General features: G+C 33.3%; 1 protein-coding gene across 2 annotated transcripts in view; it reads right to left on the reverse strand.

The window, feature by feature from the left end:
• Nucleotides 1–13,696, reverse strand: part of LOC139961690 (core-binding factor subunit beta-like) — a 28,607-nt gene extending 14,911 nt beyond the window's left edge. Inside the window, exons 1-3 of one of the 2 annotated variants that reach the window (XM_071961101.1) lie at nucleotides 13,419–13,696; nucleotides 4,298–4,384; nucleotides 3,489–3,608 (exon numbers count right to left, since the gene is read on the reverse strand). In XM_071961101.1, the coding sequence (XP_071817202.1) occupies nucleotides 3,489–3,608; nucleotides 4,298–4,384; nucleotides 13,419–13,496 (285 nt within the window). In that variant the 5' untranslated portion in view covers nucleotides 13,497–13,696. The remainder of the gene's footprint in view (nucleotides 1–3,488; nucleotides 3,609–4,297; nucleotides 4,385–13,418) is intronic. The other variant, XM_071961093.1, reaches the window with a different exon arrangement.
• Between the last annotated feature and the right edge of the window lie 2,176 nt (nucleotides 13,697–15,872).

Below are 15,872 nucleotides of genomic sequence, written 5' to 3' on the forward strand. Positions count from 1 at the left end.
AAAAATCGAATTCGCGTTTGTAATGTATATATATAACTTTATAGCGAACTTCACTGTCAGTGCTTAAAAGTCTCAAGTATAGGAAACTGCTATAACTTCACTGTATATGAGAAGAAGTATTGCCTTTTCAATATGCATCAAATTAAGTGAGGTCATTTTTTTTGTACAGGGTCGGCTATACACCCTCGACTCCATATATGGATATGTGTTGAATCGTTTCAGCGACATTCAAAGTCATGGATTCATGGTCACGCATTATACTTGTAAATCCAAAAGCTGACAAAACGGTAACCTGATTTGAAATGTATCAAGTAGCAGCATGACTTTATAGAGTATCATGTTTGAATAATATATTCAGCTGAGTCTCTAGTCGTACTGCAGTCACTAAAGGCAAGACACGTTTCTGATTGGTCTACGTGATAGAGGTACTATACTTGTAATCAACAACTTCCCCACACATGATGTATAACATCTCTGATTCCATCGAAGGAAACAATCACCATTTAACTGCCCCCTTCACACACAAGACTGAAGACTTGAGAAAGTCTCCCTGACGTCACAGAGCCACGTGTGGTTGCCGTTGTTATGGTTTTTCCTTATCTTATTTACTTTATTTTCCTGTATGGAGTAACTTTTCCAAAGCATGGTTGGACTCCACATAGCCTATATATTGCCCGCAATATTGCTAATCACAATTGTCAAACTTTATTTTTTTATTTACCGAATTTCTAGGGTTTCTGTAAAGTTTTACAGAGAAACTTATTTTCTATACTGTCATCACTGGTTACCGTTCAAGATATATTTATAGAAAACCTCTCCGTACTTTCGGGCCTTTTTTTTGTGTGTCAAGTCTTCCTAGAATTTGCTCTTTTTGAGGAAAATTATTCCCTCGTTAACTTCAAATTCCATTCGTAAAAACTCAGACGAAGGACACCCGTGCGCGACTTTACAGATGCTAAAAATGAACACATCAACCGTTTGCCCGACAAATTAAAAACGAAGGTTCTCACTAACTTAAAAAAAAAAAAACATTAAAAAGAAGAAGAAGAAGTCATTTAACGATCTTTTGGGTTAACTGTCGAAAGACATGTGTACGGCTTTTTGCAGATAACTTCCGATAGGACTGATATGCATATATATAGAGAGAGAGAGCAGTACTCCTCACGGCCATGTCCAAAGGTGAAAGGGGCAAGGTTATCCAGATACCCGCCTACAGAGCCTTAAAGGTGAATCGAACGTGTTCAAGATACGAATATGAACTAGCCAAAACTGACGTGTGTGGGCAAACAACTCTCAAGGCTAAAAGGAGGGGAATAAAAAAAACCTGAGCGTATATACTAAACGGTACAAATTTTCTAGTTTACTTGTAAAGCTATTAATCGCCTAAGATTGTACCCTTGGTTCGAGGGCATCCATAATTCTTGTAACCCGTTGCGTGTATAGGGTTAACGTTAATATGTTTAACTTAGCTGTACACTTATGCGTTTGATCGCTAAAACGCTTTAGAAAGTTCATCAGGCGTATCAATAGTATTGTTCAAACTAAGATTGTATTTGATCAAACTATAGACAAACACACATGTGCCCGAACTATTTTTATCATTACAATCGGCATTTTGCTTTGCTAATTAGCAATTAATGTTTCATTAGCCATTCCGATCGACTGGAAAAGTCTGTCGCCCAGTCACTTTGTAATAATCATTCATTTACATGCAAGGAACGCTTTCTTTCAAATACAGAATACTCCTTGTTTTAATTATTTGGAATAAAAGTTGAATTACTTAACGTTACCAAGATGCATGTATTCCAAGGGTTCGCAGGGCAGTTAGGAATTCAAAACCTCTTAAGAAAAGCTTTCAATTATTCTGTTCCTCCATCGGCTCGGCAGACGTGTATATGTTATATAAGACTTGCCATTGGTCAAGAAAGTGTTTGCCTTGCGCGAATTTAACCGCAATATATGTAATTTATCGATGTATATACAGTTTATCGTGAAACTAGTTGTCTCACCGGAGAGCATCGGTTGTGCTATGAGGTAACACCTTAGCCAATTAGCAAATTACGATAGTTTAACTTGAAAGGATTAAAATTTGTGACGCATGTCGTTCGCTTTAGCAGTTCTGCTTTGACATGGATATTAATAGGAATAATGATAAAGTAACTCTAACCATGAAGTTTTCATGAACATTAATGACATATATACTAGAGCCGTAGACACGACTCCGAATGTATATGCGAAAGTATACGCCCTATAATGTATTACACCAAGGAATTGATATTGGAATCGTACATGGCAAGCCATTTTCCCAAATTAATTAATGATAACCTTCAATTAATTAGAGATACATTTAAATGCCAAACAATATAAAAGACAACCTCATATGACTTAGAAAGATCTTCGATTCTCTTAGTAATATCTCTAAAAAAAGGTTGCCCAAGAAACATATATAGTGTACAACTTATAGCTCGCAATACATCAAAGAAATTAAAGATAGTTCCATCTTTTATTCGAATTAGAGATATCTTTACAACAAAGGATAGACACCTTCAAATAAATATGCATTTACAAATATCTTCAAATCATGTTAAGAGACCATCATTTAAAGATATCCTTAACTCCGTAAAAACTAGGCTTTTATCTTCAGCTTATACCTTGGACTCAAAAAATATATGAAATTCTCTTCAGGATATCTCTAGTTATATTGATGTATCTCTAATTAAATTCACAATATGTTCGAGTTAGTTGCAGATACATGGAATTAAATTTGAAGCAAGTAAATATAGATATCTTTAAACATTTTATAAATGTCTTTCATTTCTGCTTAGAAGCCAAATTGGTTTTGCCATATAGATCGTGTCAAATATATCTGTTGCAAATGGGTGAATTGTAGGGCAAAGGTTCAAAGGGGAAACTGTATACGAACAGGAAGTATATTATCTAATTACAAGTTCCCTCTCTCAATTGCAACAAGCATTTTACACCCAAATAGCTTATACTATAGTAGCTACATTACCTTGGCTTGTTCATAACATAGAAGGTCGGTTAGAACTGAGAAAGGTTTTAAGACAAGTGTGTCTTTACTATTATAGTTATTACATACAACTACTTCAAGTTTGGTTGCATTGAACATCATTTTCGAAAGAAAAAAAGTTTTACAGAGAACCAGCACAGTGAAATATGACATATTGTTACCGCAATTTGATACAATTTTACAAGTTTGTGAGTAAAAAAATGACAAGACAAAAAATGGATACAAATGAAATAAAATTGTTTTAAAATTTTTAAAAAAGTGCTGTTTTTAAAATACGATTGTACGTATGTATCATGTAAGTGTTATATGTCAATTCTTCGAACGTCTGATAACATGTTATCACAAGTAACGTAAAGCTCCCTGCATGAGTAAAGCTACCCTGTGGTGCTTATACTAATCTGATTTATTTTTAGAAAGTTCTTTTTTGAATAAAATAAGATATTTTTTAAAGCCTTACCTTTCCAACTTCTCTTTCGAAATCAACAAATTCTCGCGTTACTGATTTTATAGTTTTGTTTTCGCTCCAAGCGTTTGACAAGAAAGATAGCGGTATGTTTGTGCCTGTAGATACAAATGCCTGAAGGAAAAAGGAGAAGAAAAAGGAGTTAATACCGTAATAAATTAATTTATCTTTTTACCCATTCTTTCGTTTCTTTGTGAGAAATGGCAATGACAACGTTTTCAATTAACACCTTTTGTTTTGTTTTTATATGTAAATGTTTCCTCTTTACTTGTTTTGTTTGAAATTGTCGAAGTCTTTACTAAACCGAAAAACAAAATTCGTCACCATGAAAAGAAATTAGTTTGAAGCAAGTTATACTAAGTGAATGTATTAATTTCATGATTGAATGTAAATCTTTAGCGAGGATATATCAAAAGAGATTCACGTCGTATCCATATAATGAGAGGCCCGGGAATCTATCATTTTTTTCTCGATACTTTGGGAACAAATTATGTCAGTTAACACGCAAGATACTTATCATTAATACATAGTTTTCTAAACTGAAAAATAAATTCAAATTAACATACATGGAAGATATATTTCTACATGAAGTTCGTATTACACAAGAGAGCTATATCGATTAGTACTACGAACTGTACATTCAGCGTGTACTGAACTCGCTGTTTTTTCTTCTTTTTTTGACTTACAACCACAAATTAATGTCATTAAATCCAATGAAAAGAATTCCTAAGGACGTTTTCATCAAAATTTCCACAGTTTTCTTGTCCCAAATTAGGCTAACTTGTCCGGGAATGGAAACTTACAATTTCGGCATGGCCTTCACGACAACTCGCTTGAAAACGAACTTGTCTTTCTTCTAATGATCTGTCTCGATATCCAGTGTAACGGATCTGGGAATGAAGAAAATGGTAAACACGAATAAAGTAAACATCAACTAGAGTCTGGACGGATTGTACCAGAGAGATGCGATGATAAACAAAACCGACACACAATAAAAAATAAGGAAAGAGAATGGTTGACCGGAAGTGACTGCTCTTTTAGGGTGGACAGTATGTATTTTATATCCTCCTGCAAGCAGGAACTCGCGAAGAAGCCATCATTGGCTTTTCAAGCTGACCGAAGCCAGTCTCTTAGATTCATATTTAACGTCCATGATTATGAATTGTCAATTGTCAACAACTCTGTAACTGGACGACATACATTAATCCTGGAGTAACTCGAACTGGGGTCCATATGATTGGAAGGCAACGGCGTTAACCACTGAGCTAACACTCCTATAATTTTAAGTATTAAGAAATGTTATCCGGTAACTGTACTGTAGTCACTGGAAAGTGAAAGTGCTAAGATTGTGAGGAAGCAGGTAAACAAGGAAAGGAAGTAAGTAAAACCACATTACGTTTTACAGTGAGCCAATATACAGATCTATTTTATAAGAGCGAGATAATTGTACCTCCCTATAACTATAAGAAATTCACAGAGCAGTTTGTCGAGAGTAAGAAAGAGAAATTATATATGAGTATCGGCGAGTGTGTTTCTTTTCTTTCTTCTCTTCTGCTGTAAATTCTGATTGATATCATATTATATTCGATAACTAAAACAAACAGTATAAGATACTTGTCGTGTAGAAAATTCCGAAATTGGCGTATTCTTATTCTACCAAGATTCGCAAAACTGGTTCACGTTCTGTATATATGTGTGTGACAACTTTTTCTCGTCAATATAGCTATGAGACTAATCATAGAGTACAAAAGATCTTGGAACGATTTTGTCAAAGGAGGAAGGGGAAAGAAGAGATTTCATCACCATGGCAACAATCTTATAATTATTATGGAAGAAACTGTCGGAATGTTGGCCACTCAAAACAAAAACAAAAGCAAAAAAACTGCTGTGTTTTCAGGGTTAACCTTTTCCCCAAGCCATATGAAAGCTGTGTATAAAGTTCCAAATAATATAAACCGAATGTACCAGAAAGTAGGCAACTCATTTTAAAAGACGTTGAAAGTGTTTTTGGTCCTTTAAGTGGATACAAAATGGGAAATATTCATTTGGATATTCTATAATTAGAATAATTTCTTAATAATTTAATATCATGGAATGTTTTGTTAGTGGTACATGCTTAGCATATGAGTTGTAGAAATGCCAATATGTATTGCCATATTTTTATCACATAATACGTTCTTTTCTACATTGCAAGGTAAATTGATTAGTGTGTAAGTGTGTAAGTTTAACATGATTATAATTTTTCCCTTCTGTCTTCTCTATCTTTATCTTTATTGGTTACAAACTGCATTGAAAATCCATTTAAGAAATATCGACTCTAATGGTTTACATGGTCATATAAAGATTAGTCCAATATTGCATTGAAAACTGAAAACTCATTTAACTTCGGCACACCAATGTTCAAGGGTTTGTAGTTGTTTCGTTGCTCTTATTGTTGAATATTTATGTAAAATATGCAAATCAAGACGTTAATACAAATTGAATGATTATGGTATTGTTTACTTGGTGATTTCAAAACCCACTTAATACCAAAGATATACACATTCATAGAAGATTGTTTTCTTCTGATTATTCTTGGTTCAAATACTGTTATTAGGCAAATAATGGTATTGTTCTAGCGGCTGAAATTCTGCATAATATACCAATAATAATTGTTAATCAACCATTAGTCAAATACTGCGTTGAATATTTATTTCATTACATTCATAAATATTTATTGATTGATGTTTTTGTCCTTTTCTTTGGAGTATTTATCAGTTAAACACTAAATTAAGTATTCATTCAAGAACAAACAGAAAAGTTCATTTGTAGATTGTTTGGAGAGCTTTTGTTATTGCTTTATCTTATATTTTAATTCATAGGCATAATAACAATCATGTTCAAAACTTTTCAAGTTAATCTTTATTCATTGGTTTATGTAAACTGCATGAACCAACCATAACATTCACTGGGTACATTAGTTCATTGTTAGTTTTGTTGTTGTATTTTATATGTATGTATGATCATGGCAAGCAAAACTGTTCATTAATTTTTTCGATGGCTTGTTTCATACTTATTTTCCAAATACTCCAGTGTAAACGTATATATTTACGGTATACTTTTCACTGTTTCTCACTTCAACTTCAAGAAACAAAAACGTTAATGTTCTTTGAAAGAAGTTTTGTTTTCATCGGGCAATTTTTGTACGGAAATTGTTTTTGTTTTTTAGAACAAATATAAAGTGAGTATTGTATTGATGTGTTGATTGATCCACATAATGCTATACTTTAGACATGTTCGCAGGACGATTGTTTCCTTATTTCTTATACTCATTTTTTGGTCTTATTCTTAAATTTTCCATAATTGGAAAAGTATTGCATCCTTGTTTGATTTTTGGTTTTTTGAGATGGCTCATTCATTGTTCAAGGATGCTAGAGCGATATTTTTAGAAATCGTTGTAATATAACATACAAAAATAAACTAAAGTTAACTTATTTCCGTAAGACTTAAAACCGATTGTTTAGTAATTCAAATTCCAAGGTTCAAATTAAAGTCCTTGGCGGGTGAATCGAACAAGTTACATTATCGTACGGTACGTTTGTACATTGACAAATACAATACCAAGATAAATATATTAATATAAACCACCATAAGAGGACTGAAACATGGTTATTTAAGAAGTCAAATAATTACGGTCATTGTGAAGTTTCCAATTCTTAAAATATTTTATGTAGGTTCCTTCTTTCTTAGTTATTTTCTTTATTGCATCATATAGCTTATGTGATTCATCCCATCTTTGTTCCTATAACGTAGCTAATATCATAACATGACATTATATTAATATTTAGTGTCAATCTTTTTCAAGAATTGAAAGGGTGAAAATATCTATATAACTTGATTCATATATAAATTATCAAATATTATTCTACTCAATCACAAGAATTTGTTGCGTACTGCTTAATCCAAAGAAATCAAAACAAATACCGAATTATTAAAATCAGAGATCTTAAGTTGAAACAAAAAGCTTAAAAGCTATTAATATTTAGGGAAAGGCGTTATGACAATTGATTACAAATTTTCAGAATCAGTATTATTTATCATGCTGTAACCTTTATTTCAAACTGAAGCAGTTAAATCTTTGCAATAGACTGTATACCTGTAAGTTATATATCATTAACGGTTAACGTTTTGTTACCGCTAATGTTTGATTAATTTTTCTCTTTGTGTATTTCTTTGTTAAATATACCACGTTTTGATAAATATTTTTATATTCATGTAGGCTGAAGTTAAATACTTCTGTTCGAATTGAATGAAATTATTGTTTCTAACCCAATATAAAAACCTGTTAACGAATCAAAACCCTCTTAACATGTGTTGAGTCAAATTTTCAAGAACAGCTTTAAGAATGTTAATACTGTAAATTATTTAATAGAATAACAGATACTCATTTCAAATGAGCATTTAGTAGGATGATGGCTCTTCTAAAGTTAAACTTGAACAAAAACATTTGGAAAAATAGAGCATGAATACCAGATATAGTTACAGAACAATTTCATGCGATTTGTCAATTACTGCCTACTCTAAGGAACACCTGTTGTATTGAAATGATGAAAATGATGAAAAATCTTCCTTTTAAGCAACCACCAATCTCTCAAAATATTTTGTTGCGAGAGACAGTACATTTCTTACTTTGCCTACCAGCTTTTTTTTTGAGCACTCATGTCTTCTTCATACATATTTTATTTATTATATAATATTTATATACATACACTTGAACGGTAAATATATTATTATGAAAACAGTCCATCTAGTAATTTCCTTTTATCTTAAGGAAGACCTCAGTAAACCTTCTTACTTAAAGAATACAACTGTTAATATTACTTTCTTTTTTTTATCATTGATTCATATTTTTTGACATACAACTGCTTATATTAATTTTTATAATTCATTGATAATGTATGAAATTACATTCTCATTAAAGATGATATACATATACAGACATATAGATCATCATTTCCTGTGACTTATGGAATTTCTCATTCATTAAAAAAAATGTAATTAAGCAAAACGATAACATTTGAAATTATCTTAATTCTTTATTTTCAGGCTAAATCTACCCAAACATACTTAAACGACTTAGGATAAACCTTAAGTTCATTCTGCTCAAGTTATCATGAGGGTATATATATCAGAGGTTCTTTTGATGCTACATGTATATCAGGTTTCTATATGAAATTAAACCTGAACTATCAAATGTAAGTTTATTCTGTGTATAATTAAATCAGGTTAGCTGGTATATTACCTTTTTTTTTAAATTAAGGCCTTATACAGTATAACAACATATTGGATGCTTGTTAGGCCAAGTTAAGTATAACCATTTACTTCATAACTATTTATATTTTATGTATGGTGTATATGATGTTAACAGGTAGCTTATATCATGGCTTGCATATAATGTTAAATCTAATAAATATATATATTGGTTTACTCTGGGTACATATCTATATTAAACCATCATTTTGATATCGAAGTATACAGTCTTTTTTCATACACTCTTCTATTAATTTAATTTATTGCAAATCCTCTATAATTAAAAAAAAAAATTGAGTAAGTTAAAAACATTTTTCATTTTGCAAAACAAATCGTGTAAACGCATTTTTTATTTTATTTCGAATTTATAGTATGCAAAAGTCTTCGACCTGATAATTTTCTTACAGAAAGGGTCTGGTATTTTAAATTACATGGCGAATAGGGCCTACACTGTGTTCTCATGAAGAATCATGTAATGTATATATAGTACTCTGAGTAAGCACATTACATTCCTTTTTTTTTAATATAATTCAATAAAACTATTTCTGTGCAAACAATCGATGTTCTACCCACATTAATGTTAATTAGTTTACATACGATGGATCACGATCGATGGGTAGCAAATTTTACAAACGTCACCGCATCGTCCTAGTTACCTCACAACCGAATCTCCGGTTAAATATATCTGTTAGACATCGCTTAACGATTTAAGAGAGCATTGCCAAAAATGGTTTGCGGTTTAAACTACCTCCCACTACCGTGTATATACCGCAGACAGTGTGCGAAAGCAGATATATAAAGTTATAGCTGCATGCATACAGAAGAATCATATTCATAATATAATCTATAAATCAGTAACCTTATCATTATTTTACCAGGTACAAGAAATCATTTTACGTGATACATTGATTGCTGAATAAAGATAAACTCAAGCGAATCATTTTCGTTCTATAGCTATTATTTTTGGAACGGATTTGTGCAAGTGACTAGAATACTGTTCAGCATAGCTAAATATTCTATAGACGAATGGTCCTCCTAAATAACATTTTGACTTGTTTATTTTTATTTCTGTTTTCCCTGATTAATGTTCCTTGTTTTCCATATGCAGGGGCGGTGCAAGAGTGCGAGGGAGGTGTAATCATGAAATTTATAGTTAGTTTATCTTTTATTGGTTTGTCTCTGTTTTAGTTAATATCAAAATTTGTCCATGTTATCAATTTTAGGTTTTGATTTCTTCCTTCAGCAAAGCTTGCTATTTAAAAAATTAATAATTCCAAGATAACAAGTTACTGTTTAATTATTTTGTCATGTACGTTTATTTTTTATGCAAACTATGTTATTAATGTTGACCTATCAAGTTATGTATAATTAATATATAATTTGTATTTGTATTTCATGAAACAGTTTCGACTTCTTGATGTCTTTCATAGTTTAGGATAATAATAGGATCAATGTTCATGTGACATTGTACATGTAGTTATATAAATCACTTATATTTTCACAGAAGAAAAACTGTTATTTTTAATAAATTAATATTTGAATGCATGCCATCATACATACAACGTCGTTTCCTGCATTCAACTGATAAATCACACAGCTAAATTCATGTGTGACTGTAGCTCATTGAGGTACGTTATACTGCAACATATTGGCCTGTTATGGTGGCTGTGACTGCATATATTTCGGAGATATAACAGTGCATATGCCTTTGTATACAACTGATCAAAGGTTTCTGTAACACGAGTTTCGTATATAGGCTAGGCTATGTATAGTAGACCGTGTAGTACCAACAATGTAAGACATCAAATAACCGGGATTTTTCGACAGTTCCTCTTTACCACTTGACAAAACCTTGTATGTGCGTCATTTTGTGAACATTAAAGGTGTTTTGTTTAGCTGTACTTATAGTGTCTTTTCTCTGGTTTATGGATTCCTTCACTGTGCATCAGTTGTGTTGCTGTTGTGTACCCTCTTAGTATGGTATACTGAACTTGATGTACCTAAATGGATATGTGACGTGGACACAGAACAATCCTATATTCTAGCTGTTCCGTAGTTGGGGTTCCATGAATTAGCCTATAGCCTAAGCCTCTGTTCATTATTATCGTTATGTCGAGTGATGTAAACTTGATCACTTGTGAAATGCTGACTTGTTTCATTTCTAAAATGGCCAATATTGTTATCTGAAATGCTTACAATTTGCAGGCCTTGCATACAGTCATCAATGAACCCACAGACATGTATACTGCATCCTTTGATGCAGGGGGAAGGAGGGAATGTTGTAATGATTTTAACAATGGTGCCATTGTGTTTTGCTCTGTTACAGAGAAAAGTCTATGGTGAGTCAGCACAACATGGGGGTGTAAATATTTTAAATAGTTATGAAAGAAAAGGGGTTTTTTCTTTTGATTACAATGTGTGAAATTACCGGGTGACTTTTCAAATCACTAGTGGGTTTTTGACACACCAAATTACTTCCGATGATTAAGAAATGAACTTCTATGTATAAAGCCCATTCATTCTTAACCAATATCACCCGCGTCCGTCTTTGGTAACAGCAATGTGAGGACTAATTACTTTACAAGATGTTTGAAACAAGACAAAATAATTTAAATTTGTTTATATAATGTTTCATATGAACCCCACGGTTTTCCTTTTCTCTATATTCTTTTCCTTTCTTTTTTGTTGTTGTCACAAAACGTCTACAAATTCGGCCGATTTTTCCTGAAAAGTCAAGCCTGATCTACTGGGAAAAATTATTTATTTCATTGCATTGCAAAATAACGTGTGTGATACAATATTTGGTGGCACATAGAAAGTATAAAGTGTCTCTCGGTAGGCAATAAATTAAATCCACTTGTAAGCGATTTCATGTTGTCCATACGGCTAACAACGCGGTGATTTACTGGTTAAAATTAAGCAACGACATTTAACACACCTTTGTTTGAATAATCTTGTCCTGAAGAAAACACAAATATGCAGTTGTTAGTGTTCCAAAGATGTTTTAATTTTTTTTAATTAAACGCGACATCATAATTAAAACTATTTATGAACTATCTTATTTGTTTTCTTGGAGCTCTTCATCCAAATTTTGGTAAACTTTGTACCACTGAAAGATAAACCGTTTTTGATCGTATTAATTAAAATATAGGATTAATTTGGAGCTGCGTAGTCCAGTTGGTATATCTAGCAGTACACGACTGCCATTGTTATGGTTAATAACTCGAATCCCGTTATGTATCCACAAATGTCTCTGCCCTTATCAATTTCAATTATGATTAAAAATGAAAATATAGTATGAATATTAAAATTTATTTATAGCATTTCAATTTCTTTTATTTTATAGATTTCTGCATCTGAAATATGATGATTGAACTTGGTGGTTACATTTTTTTTAACATTAATCACTTTTTAATTTTTTACGCAAAATTATAGCAATTATGCCAATAAATCAAGTTTTGCTCTGAAATAGTTGAAATTTGAAAATGTCTAATATTTTTTCTTGTGCAAATACAGTCTCAAAATTTTAATGGCTGAAATATATATCTTTTGATTGAATAGTAACAGTAAAAGCAGAAACAATATACAGTATATTATATATTTATAAACGAACAGTGAATGTCAAACGTTTACACAAAATGGCTATGTAAATCACAGAGGAGGACAAATTATTAAATGGTAGGGTGGAGGTAGGGGGGGGGGGGGGTTGGTGCAACAACGACCTTCCTCTTCTTCTAAAACCTACAGGAGAGTATAGGAACCAATGGCAACATAAACTGATGTATCTAATATAATAGTAATTGGAACTTATACAGTGGAACTCTTGGTATCAATTAAGTCCCACCTCTCTATCAGAAGAGAGCTGGTTATTCGCAAATGTTACTAAGAGATTTTATAAGAACCATTCAATTTAATTAAGTTTATATTGACTGATTCACTTGAACTCTCTTCTGCTAAATTCCGACAACTTTACAACCGTACTTAGTTAATTATTTTATGCAAGCGGGTAGACATTTATCGAAATAAATTGCCCCTGTTGTTACTAGGTACGTGTTTATACTTTGGACATGCTAAGTAGGGAGATGTTACATGATATTCTAATCCTTAACATGAAAAAAAAAACTTGTTATTAGTTTGATCCTAGAACCTAATCCAAGCAAAGAAATATGCAACGAATAGGTGACTGTCGCCTCGACTTTGCTAACGTAGTCTTCCTTAGAACCACTGGCTTACTAATGGGTATTTCCAATTCTAAATTTAAGTTGCAATCCGGAGAAAAGGCAAACTATTTGTATAACATCCTTCACCAGATATAACTGTAGCACGATCTGCCATAAACTAAACTAACTGTTGCCCACAGACCCAAACAAACATTGTCAGTTCTATGTACAGTACGTACTAACTGAGTCATATTTTAGCCCTAACATTCCTTTTTAGCTTACCTTGTTCGCTTTCCTCGGTCAAGGGCACATAATGTGCCCTGTACCCTCCACTCGATCGGAGTTGTACCTGTTCAGCGTTTGTTACACAGTGAAACAAGTGTACGTACGTACTACAAGCTAAGTGTATCGTACCTATGTTAAAGAATAGCAACATTGTAGTAGTAGTAGAAGTGGTAGTGTATGGTATACGTACCTCGGTCTCCCTACTCAACTTTCGGAAAAGTTCATCATTTTCAAATTTAGCTCTTTGATCCGGAACAACACGAGGCATGTTCCTTAGATATATCCAATTTGCTTCAAGACAGGTAAATATCCGGTAAAATTTTCCTTTGGTTCGCAATTATGCACGTTGTTAGTGACTTTTTCGTTCTCAATATTTTACCCTTATCGTGCCTACGGTGCTTGATTGTGCAATTCAACTGGACGTGTTTCAGCTGTTCTCTGTGATAAAACGTGCTTTGGCTTCCGCCTATTCATTTATACTGAATATTCATTTCGTTAACCCAATGAGATCAGCGCTGTGTGGCTTAGGGCAGTATCATTATTTTAAAGGGTATATTGTTATAAAGTAGGACGCTTTTAAGCACAATAAGGTTATATTTTTGTAGTATTTACTGCTATCGGAATTATATAAAAATACTTTTATGCTAAAAGTTGAATAAATGGTGAAAATTGGTATGATATGATGGTAAAACTGACCCAGATAAATGGTATCAATTCTCACATATAGCTACAATATATGGACGAATCCTTCTTGGTATTTGGATGACGTTTATGTACTGTTTATTCTGTCAATGAAACGCATAGTAACGTGACCTTACCGAGTTCAACGAAGACGGTCTGTGTATCGTTTCTGTTTACAGCTGAGTTCCGATAAACAAACTACAAACGCTATTGTGAAGATTTCCAGTAAAGCTTTCGATTCTCGTAAAATACTATACGTATATGTAATTGGTTTTACTGGAACTTTCTGCTAAAACGTTTGTCTAAATGTCTTATATTCGTGGATGCCTTTTAATTGTGTATGAATTTCGCTATCGAATCTTAACGCCTACATGACACCCCGTTTACGGGCGAGTCACAAATTTCGGAGAAAGGCGATTACACATGATAAGTCACGTATCTCAACCCTTATAATACAGACACAGCGAACATGATTGATTTAACCATTCAACTTTTGTGTTTTTGTGGCCTATTAGTACAGGCTGTAATAAATTTGATATATATATATATATTTTTGCTTTTGGATAAAGTGAAGGGTCCTAAAAGTAGAAAATCACACCTATTGCTTTTTTTATTCAATATCCTGTGAAGACGATAGTTTCATATCTTCCGGGAGTAAGAGTGGGAGGTGATAAGAGTGGGTGATGGCGTGGGTCCTTTTTAGTTGGGGACAGTCCAACGCGTTATATATATAGAAAGAATACCATCGGAAGGGAATTAACCGCCCATTCAGTCACCGACTACGTATATTTAGAGCCAGTCGGTCCTGACCCCCCACCCCCCGCCTTGCCATACCTCTCTCCACCATGCGGATATGTAACTCGATGAGAACAATTGTAATACAACCTATGTTATTGTTCACAGTGCTCTCTTACACCACGCAAACTTTGCAACCGAGTTCCCTGGTATATCGTACAAATGTACCAATACTTGACAACCCCCCACCCCCCACTCCTTCACCCCTCTCCATTCGCTCTAGAGAGTGTCAACCATGCACGTCACTGACTACTAACAATGGTTTTGTTCCAATGGATCCCCTTACTTTTTCTCCTCCCCTAATATATGTTTTTCCTGGAAGAATTTCATGTGTATTTCCAACAGTGATCACACAAAGTTCAATGAGTTCAATGAAGGGTCAATAATGGCAAAACAAGGCTTGAAAGGAGTTAAAATAAATGGGGATTTTTCTCTCTTTTTTTGTGTGTGTTATTGCCAATGACATGTTTTCCCTTGAATCCCCCGATTGCCTTAGTCGAATGTGTTACGGATAGAACAATTGGGGAACGTTCACTCCACCCCCCCCCCTCAACAATAAAGGGAAGTCAGACATTCATCCAAATGGCTTACATTGAATAACGCACGCCAAAATGCTTGTACACAAATGAAGTTCAGGTTAATGATAGCACAATTTTGCATCCTCAGCACTCTTACCCAAGCAAAATTTATCTCAAGGTAGGGAGACTCCTTAGACCCTTCTCCAGGACGGACATCAGTCAATATGTGTACCTCCCCACCCCACCCCCTCCCACCCCACTCCACCTCCACCTCCACAAAAAAGGTAATAAAATAAATGATTAAATATGGAAGGGACTGGATAATATCCAGCAACTTATCTCCGTACTTTCATAGTTCCTGTGGCAAACTTTAATACCAGATCACATTTCATGTTCCTTTACGTTATCGCGCGAGTATGATATTTACCACGGATTATAATAATAATAAACCTAAAGACAAAATATAGCTCTAAATTGCCAAATCTGTAGGTGGACATATCTTCTAAAATTCATATTATTATTATTGTCTTCACATAAATTGTTGCTGTTGTTCTTTTTTATTTATTTATTGGTGAAGCACGGGGAACTGAAGTGAGGTTGTTGTTATGTGTACAGACTGAGGAAACATTAAACACACAATGTTGAATTCG

This window comes from Apostichopus japonicus, chromosome 3, assembly GCF_037975245.1.
Source record: "Apostichopus japonicus isolate 1M-3 chromosome 3, ASM3797524v1, whole genome shotgun sequence".
In the NCBI taxonomy this organism is placed as follows: Eukaryota; Metazoa; Echinodermata; class Holothuroidea; order Aspidochirotida; family Stichopodidae; genus Apostichopus; species Apostichopus japonicus.